At 38.4% G+C, this 9,795-nt stretch overlaps 1 protein-coding gene across 3 annotated transcripts; it reads left to right on the forward strand.

Annotated features, from left to right (window-relative positions):
* The first annotated feature begins 328 nt into the window (after positions 1–328).
* Positions 329–9,795, forward strand: LOC137725254 (CLIP-associated protein). 3 transcript variants are annotated; one of them, XM_068463881.2, is made up of 21 exons: positions 329–1,009; positions 1,784–1,939; positions 2,057–2,119; positions 2,249–2,317; positions 2,479–2,632; positions 3,215–3,376; positions 3,714–3,811; positions 4,271–4,345; positions 4,446–4,514; positions 4,628–4,713; positions 4,813–4,930; positions 5,031–5,129; positions 5,213–5,561; positions 5,730–7,534; positions 7,782–7,883; positions 8,345–8,449; positions 8,540–8,614; positions 8,694–8,762; positions 8,918–8,986; positions 9,134–9,235; positions 9,356–9,795. In XM_068463881.2, the coding sequence occupies exons 1-21, from the start codon at positions 677–679 to the stop codon at positions 9,515–9,517; spliced, it is 4,320 nt and encodes a 1,439-aa protein (XP_068319982.2). In that variant the 5' UTR covers positions 329–676; the 3' UTR covers positions 9,518–9,795. The 3 variants fall into 3 exon arrangements, with proteins under 3 accessions (XP_068319982.2, XP_068319984.2, XP_068319983.2); XM_068463883.2 differs by having other exon boundaries at positions 332–1,009; positions 5,814–7,534; XM_068463882.2 differs by having other exon boundaries at positions 332–1,009; positions 3,218–3,376.

Here is a 9,795-nt window from a genome sequence, read left to right on the forward strand (position 1 = left end):
ATGATGTCTTATAAGATGACTTCTTTGCCGAAGTAGTGTTGCTTGTTGCAATTTAATCAAAAAATGATGCAAGATTTGTCTTCATGAGCATTTTCTTTCTATTTAGTTACATGTGATTACGTGAGTAAATGCTTTTTTTTCAATTTATTTGATTAATAAAGTACTTATGCTTTAAAAAAAAAAAAAAGATAAAAATTATTAAATAAACAGAGACTGTGACAGTTCCCTGTAGTAAGTTAGCAACCACAGACTAGTAAGAACACAGTGGTAGAAACAGTAAATTAAATAGAAACCGGGGGTAAAGTCTCGAACCAGCCTCAACCACATTGTTGTTTCTTCATCTTCTCCTACCAATTCAATCAAGCAAAAAAGCCAAACTACCCTCTCCCTCTCTCTCTAAAACTTTCTCTCTCTAAAATCCGAACCAAACATCGTCTTCAACCTTTAGACTCGGAAGAGAGAGGGAAGACCCTGTAAATTCAGCCACAGTCATCCTCCTCCGCATCTCTCTCCGCACTTTCTCTCTCTACATTTCGCTTTCAGTCACTCACTCTCTCACTCCACCAACTCCAAACGCCACCCCTCTCTCTCTTATGCCCTCATTGGGCACCTAATTCACCAGATCTGAGCCCGACCGCAACAGATCACGCCCCCAGAGAACCCTAAAGTTGCTCCGATGGAGGAAGCGCTGGAGCTCGCGCGTGCCAAGGACACCAAGGAGCGCATGGCGGGAGTGGAGCGCCTGCATCAGCTTCTGGAAGCGTCCAGAAAGAGCCTGAGTTCGTCGGAGGTGACGTCGCTCGTCGACTGCTGCTTGGATCTTCTCAAGGACAACAACTTCAGAGTCTCCCAGGGCGCTCTGCAGGCACTGGCCTCCGCCGCCGTGCTCTCCGGCGACCACCTCAAGCTCCATTTCAATGCGCTTGTTCCCGCCGTCGTCGAGCGTTTGGGCGATGGCAAACAGCCCGTTCGCGACGCCGCTCGGAGGCTCCTGCTTACTCTCATGGAGGTGTGCTTTTTACTCTTTTCCTCTTTTGCACTCTGCATTTTGTCTTATTTTCTCAAATGCAATGCAATAATAAACTCGAAATCGTCGAGGCTTCCAATTTGTAGATTCATTCTGAAAAGATGATAACATGGTAATGGCACTTGAAAATTTGAACGAAATTGTTGGCCAACAGGGTTTGTGGATTTTAGCATATGGTTAGAGACCACTTGAGTAGTATTAGAGGTGTTTTGCTGTGCGGGTATGGCTTACCATAGCATACATACACCTCAGTTTTGCACTTTGATGTTTTCAGGTTGCTGCTAATGCACCTAGACATGATCCAATTTTCAATTATTGTGGCTCAAATGGATAACAGACTTAGTGACCTGTATCGTACAAATACTTGAACCACTTTGAAGTTGAAGTTTCTGTGAATAGCATGAAGAAATGATAAGATGGGTTTTCATTAGTATAAAAGTATTTGCCTGATTCAGTAGATGTGTGTCCTAAATTTGAACCGTTTATGTTGGATAATGGATGTCATTTTCATCATTTTACAACACGATACCGCAACACATATTTAGTATGCCTCACTATTTCAGTCTTTGTCTTAATGCAATTAGTACTTTTGTGAGCCCCTTCTTTGTGTGCGTATGGACGCTGGAGATCTTAATAGCGCCTTTGTAGTTTTTATCTGATTTCTTTGAAATATCAGTATGTATTCTGGTTTGTTCACAAATCGTTGTACCGTTTTAGGATTAAAAAGTATCAAATCTCGTTTTCTTTCTGTTGCAGGTTTCTTCTCCGACAATCATTGTTGAAAGAGCAGGATCTTATGCCTGGGCGCACAAAAGCTGGAGAGTTCGAGAAGAGTTTGCACGGACGGTCACCTCAGCAATTGGACTTTTTGCATCAACTGAACTTCCACTTCAGCGTACTATACTTCCTCCGGTATGTTTGTTGAATTTTATGAATAAAACAATCAATTTTTTTTTTTTCTTTTTTCCCTGACCAGTTCATATACTTGTGAGAAACAAACTAAAGTTTGCTATGTTTTTGTATAATTAGATTCTACAGATGTTAAGTGATCCAAATCCTGGTGTAAGGGATGCAGCTATAGCGTGCATTGAGGTTAGTAACTTAGCAGTATTGGATTTATACTTTGAGTTTGACTTATTCTGTTTATACTTTCTCAAGTAATACTACAATCTCGTCTCATCTGACTATTATTCTTATTTATGCTTTCTTTTCTATTTCCAGGAGATGTATATGCAGGCAGGGCCTCAATTCCGTGATGAACTTCAGAGGCACCACCTTCCTATGTCTATGGTGAATGTCTAATAATATGCAGTTTACTTTCATATATTTCCTTGCCCCTTTTTTTTCAAGTACAATGATCATTTTTCGTAATTTTGTCAAACTAATTTGAATGTTATATGATGCGGGTTGCTCTTTGGGTTTCATTCTTGCTATACAATGTGTAACTGCAGCTGAAGGATATTAATGCGAGGTTAGAGAGGATTGAACCTAAGATTCGCTCGTCAGATGGACTTAGTGCTGTAGAAGCGAAGCCTGTGAACCTTAACCACAAGAAAAGTAGTCCAAAGGCGAAAAGTTCCTCAAGGGAGGCGTCTCTTTTTGGAGGTTAGGATGCTTTGCCCATCAATTCTGGGAAGTTCAAGAGATTACGTACCTACTGATTTATTCAGTGATAAATTAACTGTAGTTTAGTTCCCTAGGAAGGGGGACACCTGAGGCCCATCAAACCAAAAAAAAAAAAAAAAAAAACTGTAGTTGACATATGTGCATTTATATAAACATTATGCTGACGAATTTTGAAGCTTTTATTATAAGTTTTCATGACCCAGACAATACTTCCTTGCCTTAATTTATAGTTGTGAAAGCCAGTTCAATTATTCCTTATACCATATGATGAAAGACCATCGTAATTTTGGTTTCTGGATTTAGATGGGATGTGGAGAATTAAAGATTTTTGACTTTGCAATTTCATATCTAGGACATGTTGGTACTGGATACTATTGAAACATGTTGGCACTGTAAAAATTGGCCTATACAGTAAAATTCTCATATTGTAAGAGAATTTCTGCATATAGTTGTGTAAATGGATTTAGTTTTGCTTGAAATATTCTTGCATTATCTGTGGAACTGTTAAGATGTTGAAATAATTGATATCTGTTGAATTGTTATTCTCTTCTGTCCATGCAGCAGAAACTGATGCTACCGAAAAATCTGTAGACCCTATTAAAGTTTATTCAGAAAAGGAACTAATAAGGGAAATTGAGAAAATTGCTTCCACCCTTGTACCAGAGAAAGACTGGTCAATTCGCATTGCTGCAATGCAGAGAATTGAAGGACTTGTATATGGAGGTTTGTTTCCTTCACTCTCTTGCATTTCCTACCATTCCCATCTCAGCCCCTCTGCCCTGGGCAGACATGCATGTTCAATAAACTTATGCTTTATTGTGTGTCATAACTGATGTTGATTAGATACAACCATTGTATTGTTGCCTCAGTATGTTCATTTTTTTTCTTTTGAATTGTATCATTTGCTCCCAGATCCCTCTTTTCTCACAATTCTTAACTGCTTTCACATTTTGATGAATTGAAATTTAATCTATTTGTTATAAGTAATATAACTGTGAAATGGCTGTAGCTTCAAAAAGATTATTGTCTTGTAATAGTTCAAGTTAATAAATACATGTAGGTGCTGCTGACTACCAATGTTTCCGGGGACTTCTGAAGCAACTTGTTGGGCCTCTGAGCACACAATTATCTGATCGAAGGTCCAGCATAGTGAAACAGGTGTGCTAACATATTCTTTTATTTTTCATGTGCCTGGTTACGGAATTATTCTTGTTCCCCAGAAACCACTTTTAGGTGATTAGTTCACAATCAAGTTTTTAGTAACCTGCAGCTTTCTTTTGTGAACAGTTTTCTGTTATTTTATAGATGTACCATTTTTCAGTTTGTATTTTAGCTCATCTCTTGTGGGAAATGTTCACTAGTTAGTTCAAGAAATAAATATTTATAATAAAATGCTACCCAAAACAGTTAAAAACAAAGTATTAAATTAGAGGCAGAGACTGGTTAGTTCTTGCTATTCTTTGCAGTTGTCAAGTGAGATATTTGGATTAGACATTTAACTCTTGCAAACCTTGCATAGATTGTGGTACAAATATCAAGGGCAGCTGTTCATACCTTCTTAATATTTTGTGCTTGTTCGTGTGCCTTGGGGTGCTGATTAGTTTTTCTTCTTCTTAGGCTTGCCATCTGTTATGCTTTTTGTCAAAGGAGTTACTAGGAGATTTTGAGGCATGTGCGGAGATGTTCATTCCAGTAAGTTCATTTTTTTCCAAAATCAATCCTCAAGTGTTGACCGAAAAGAATATCCTCAAGTGATAAATTTCTTTAACTAATTTTATCATATTGTAACCAGGTTCTTTTCAAGCTGGTTGTGATTACCGTACTTGTAATTGCAGAGTCTGCAGATAACTGCATAAAAACGGTAATTCTAACTCTAATGGTCTTTTACCTTTTTTTTTTTTTTTTTTGTTTCAGAGTAAAAGAAAACAACTTTTTAAAGCAGGATTTTGGCACTTTATCTTTTTTGCTTTTCAGATGTTGCGTAATTGTAAAGTTGCTCGTGTGCTCCCTCGTATTGCTGATTGTGCAAAGAATGACCGTAATGCAATACTTCGTGCAAGGTATAACTCCCAAGACCAATTCATACACAGGCAGATGCAGAGTTATGCGTTTTTTTATTTTATTTTTTGTTTCATTTATTAATATATTTTGAATTGTAGGTGCTGTGATTATGCACTGTTGATACTAGAGTATTGGGCTGATGCACCTGAAATACAGCGATCAGCGGATTTGTATGAAGATCTAATAAGGTGTTGCGTGGCAGATGCAATGAGTGAGGTATTCAAATTAAGGATTCCTATACTGTTTTGTTCTGACTTGTTTGAGTTTTCAGATGTATTAGGATTCACATGTGGAACTTTCCTGTGTATATTTATAGGTCCGATCAACTGCAAGAATGTGCTATAGAATGTTCTCGAAAACATGGCCAGAGCGTTCCCGACGGTTATTTTCTCTATTTGATCCTGTTATTCAAAGGGTATGACATTTTCTTTATCGCAAGGATGATTGTATTGTATTTTTATGGAGAAGTCATTGTTTAATCTTTACAATTTTTCACAGTTAATCAATGAAGAGGATGGGGGAGTACATAGGCGTCATGCTTCTCCTTCTGTTCGTGATAGGGGTGTGTCACATACTCCTCAGCTTTCTGCTACTTCAAATTTGCCTGGGTATGGAACTTCAGCTATTGTTGCAATGGATAGAAGTTCAAGTTTATCAACTGGCAATTCTATCTCTTCGGGACTACTTCTGTCGCAAGCAAAGTCACATGGTAAAGGTACTGAACGTAGTCTGGAAAGTGTGTTGCATGCAAGCAAACAGAAGGTCAGTGCAATTGAAAGCATGCTAAGAGGTTTGGATTTGTCTGAGAAACATAATTCAACTCTCCGGTCGTCAAGCCTGGATCTAGGTACCTAATGACTTTGCCTATATATTATTTTTTATTTATTACAATACAACTTGTAAAATTCAGTATATGGAGTCATTAGATAGTTCTGGGAATGAACTAGCTGCTCAATTTAGCAAATTTGATTCAGTTGTGAGCGGCTAAATTGTTCTCTTTTTGCCCCTAGTGCAGGAGTTGACCCTCCATCATCTCGTGATCCACCATTCCCTGCTGCTGCCCCAGCTTCTAATCATCTCTCAAACTCTTTAATGGCAGATTCAACTACCTCAAGTATCCATAAAAGTAGTAGCCGCAATGGTGGCTTGGTTTTGTCTGATATCATTACACAAATTCAAGCTTCCAAAGATTCGGGTAAATCGTCATATCGCAGTAATCTATCAGCAGAAGCTATGCCAACTGTTTCGTCATACCCAATGAGGAGACCTTCCGAGAGAACCCATGAAAGGGGTTCCATCGAAGAGAAAAATGACACTAGGGAGGCTAGACGATTCATGAACTCTCAAATCGATAAGCACTATGACACGTCTCACAGAGATGGGAACTTTAGGGATTCAAATAGCAATCACGTGCCCAATTTCCAAAGGCCACTCTTAAGGAAGAATGTGACTGGAAGGATGTCTGCAGGCAGGAGGAGAAGTTTTGATGATAGTCAACTCTCACTTGGGGAAATGTCCAATTATGTAGAAGGTCCCACATCTCTAAATGATGCTTTGAGTGAGGGACTGAATCCATCGTCTGACTGGAATGCTAGGGTTGCTGCATTTAATTATCTACGATCTTTGCTGCAGCAAGGCCCAAAGGGAATTCAAGAAGTGATTCAGAATTTTGAGAAAGTAATGAAGTTGTTTTTCCAACACTTGGATGATCCCCACCATAAAGTTGCTCAGGCAGCTCTTTCAACACTAGCAGATATTATTCCATCTTGCCGTAAGCCCTTTGAAAGTTACATGGAAAGGATCCTACCCCACGTTTTCTCACGGTTAATTGACCCAAAGGAGTTAGTTAGGCAGCCGTGCTCGACAACGTTGGGTATTGTTAGCAAAACTTACAGCGTAGATTCCCTCTTGCCTGCTTTGCTCCGTTCACTAGATGAGCAGCGATCACCAAAGGCCAAACTAGCTGTTATTGAGTTTTCCATTAGTTCTTTTAACAAGCATTCACTGAATCCTGAAGGTTCTGGTAATACTGGCATCCTTAAATTATGGCTTTCTAAGTTGGCGCCATTGGTCCATGATAAAAATACTAAACTAAAGGAGGCAGCCATTACATGCATAATATCTGTTTACTCCCACTTTGATTCTGTAGCCGTCTTGAATTTTATTCTTAGTTTGTCAGTTGAAGAACAAAATTCTTTGAGAAGGGCCCTGAAACAGTACACTCCTCGTATTGAAGTGGACCTTATGAACTTTTTGCAAAACAAGAAAGAGCGCCAGCGCCTTAAATCTTCTTATGATCCATCTGATGTAGTTGGAACATCTTCTGAAGAAGGATATGTTAGTGCCTCAAAGAAGAGTCACTTTGTTGGGAGGTATTCTGCTGGTTCAGTTGATATTGATGGTGGCAGGAAGTGGAGTTCAACCCAAGAATCGGCCATGGTCACCAGTACTATTGGTCAAGCAGCTTCTGATGAAACACAGGAGAACTTGTATCAGAATTTTGAGACCGGTTCCAACACTGATATTCTCAATTCAAAATTCAAGGATATGTCTTACACTATGAATTCTGTGAGTCAGAACTTGGGCTCCTGGACCAGCCCAGTGGATAAAGTTGATGGTAGAACAAATTTAGAAGGCTTGTCTACTACTTGCCTAGATGTTAATGGTCTTATGAGCTTGGACCATATAGGGGTTGCTGAGAGTACTGGGCATGATAGTGAAGCTGCCACTGACTTGGACCCTAATCATTATAATCTTACAACTTTGAAGGTTAATTCTACACCAGAATCAGGTCCCAGCATTCCTCAAATACTTTATCTGGTGAGTTCTTTGGCTTAATAAGCTCAAAATTTTCCTTAGAGAAATTTTATTATCATTGTATTGTTACTGAACATTTTACCCTTTTAAGCTTTTATTATCATGATGACTATTTTTTGGATAATTGCACCAGTAATCTACTTCTCTATACGGTCAACTGTTGTGAGAGGAAATATATAGATATAGTTTTACCATTTATGGGGCATTAACGTTATATTATTTCTTTTCTATTAATTGAATGTCTCTATAGATCGGCAATGGAACTGAGGAAAGCCCTACAGCAAGCAAACGTGGTGCACTTCAACAATTAATTGATGCTTCCATAGCTAATGACCACTCTGTTTGGACCAAGGTTTGTTAGTCCTGAGACTTGACACATTTTCTGTCTTATTTAATGTATGTAAGTTGTAAAAAAAATATTTAACATTTCTGTGAAGATAAGAAAACAGCGAGAGAATGCTTGAATAAATTAGAAACTGAGAAGTTGAGCATTGTTACAACATATCCTTATTTTTATTGTATTAACTCTCTCATTTGTAGAATGCTTGTCTGATGTCATAGATTTTGTAGCTTTGAAATGGTGTTAGCTTTCAGGATCACACTAGCATCGAGAATTGACTTGATAGTTGATAAATGTGTAATGTAGACATGGATTTCAACGTTGAGTCTGTTGACTGCACAGTGAAGTCAATGGGATGAGGAAACACATTTTATTACCACATGCATATACACATTTTTTTGGGTATAAAACTAGAATTCTGTGATATGTTTACTCGATCTTATATTAATGAATGTTCTGTGGTGCATGTGCAGTACTTCAATCAGATTTTGACTGTTGTACTTGAGGTGTTGGATGATTTGGATTCCTCGATTCGGGAACTCTCTCTTTCCTTGATTGTCGAAATGCTTAAAAACCAGGTTTGTGCTTATTTTTTCAGATATGCATTGCCTGGAAATTGTTTAGCTCTTACAAATTGTATTCCTGATGTTGCTTTCATTTGTTTCCAGAAACATGCAATGGAAGATTCTGTTGAGATCGTAATTGAGAAGCTGCTTCATGTTACGAAGGATGTAGTTCCCAAGGTAAATTTTGTTGCTTTAATTATTTTATTCCGGGCTTACACTGTTTTCCATGGCTCAAACTGTTCTATATTCCTGTCAGGTTTCAAATGAATCCGAGCACTGCTTGAGCATCGTTTTGGCTCAGTATGATCCATTCAGATGTCTAAGCGTACGTATTTACAATCCATCATCCTACTTATCCAGTTGTTTAGAAGTGAAAAAATAAATGAAAATATCAGAAAGTTTTTGAGTTATGTTTGGCTTCTTTCCCCTGTACTTTGTTGTGATTACTGTTTAACATGCTGCCAATTGTCGATACTGCAGGTTATTGCCCCTCTGTTGGTAACTGAAGATGAGAAAATTCTTGTTACTTGCATCAACTGTTTGACAAAGGTATTATGCTTCCATGTATTGGAGCTGTGTTAGTTGATGTCTAATGATCGATTCCGAACATTCCATTTTAGTTTAGGAGTTATCCTATTTCATGCGTAATTTTTATGAACAATTATCTTGACAAGGCTCTTATGTTCGATTTGTCAGCTTGTGGGCCGGCTTTCACAAGAGGAACTGATGGCTCAGTTACCGTCATTTTTGCCTGCACTTTTCGAAGCGTTTGGAAACCAGAGTGCTGACGTTCGCAAGGTAATGGTTATTTTTTGTCTGGTCCCTTAAACTACACATTGGCCCATGGGAGTCATTTACGTTCAGCATATATTGTCTTCTGGTGCCGATGACCGAATTTTTTCATTTTATGTTGTGCAGACTGTTGTCTTCTGTTTAGTCGATATATACATCATGCTCGGAAAAGCATTCTTGCCGTACCTGGAGGGGCTCAACAGCACACAGTTACGGCTGGTGACTATTTATGCTAATCGAATTTCACAGGCCAGGACGGGCACTTCAATTGACACCAACCATGATTAGCGGCAGGAATTTTGGGTTTTGGGTGGAGTTGTTCATCTTCTTGTGTATTTTGTATATTGTGTGAATGCCTTTTGACTTCAATTTTTTTTTTTTTTTCCATCACTTGTATTTTCATATTATTTCGTCAAATTCTCGTGTTGGTCTGGTTTGGAGGTGGAAGACCTGAAGAGTGCATTTTGTGGGAAGCCATTAGTGTTGCAGCGGACATATTGTAATCAAAATTTCCCAAACATCGTTTATATATAAAAAGCAAAGGTTTTGGAATTACCATTCAATTA

This window comes from Pyrus communis, chromosome 5, assembly GCF_041283825.1.
Source record: "Pyrus communis isolate YQ-2024b chromosome 5, ASM4128382v1, whole genome shotgun sequence".
NCBI lineage: Eukaryota > Viridiplantae > Streptophyta > Magnoliopsida > Rosales > Rosaceae > Pyrus > Pyrus communis.

What these genes read in the sequence shown, in the direction of transcription:
- LOC137725254 (XM_068463881.2), top strand. Translation starts at nt 677, where the DNA reads ATGGAGGAAGCGCTGGAGCTCGCGCGTGCCAAGGACACCAAGGAGCGC. An exon ending in AGCGTACTATACTTCCTCCG is followed by an intron (nt 1,940 to 2,056) that starts GTATGTTTGTTG and finishes TTGTATAATTAG; the next exon opens with ATTCTACAGATGTTAAGTGA. An exon ending in GGTCCAGCATAGTGAAACAG is followed by an intron (nt 3,812 to 4,270) that starts GTGTGCTAACAT and finishes TCTTCTTCTTAG; the next exon opens with GCTTGCCATCTGTTATGCTT.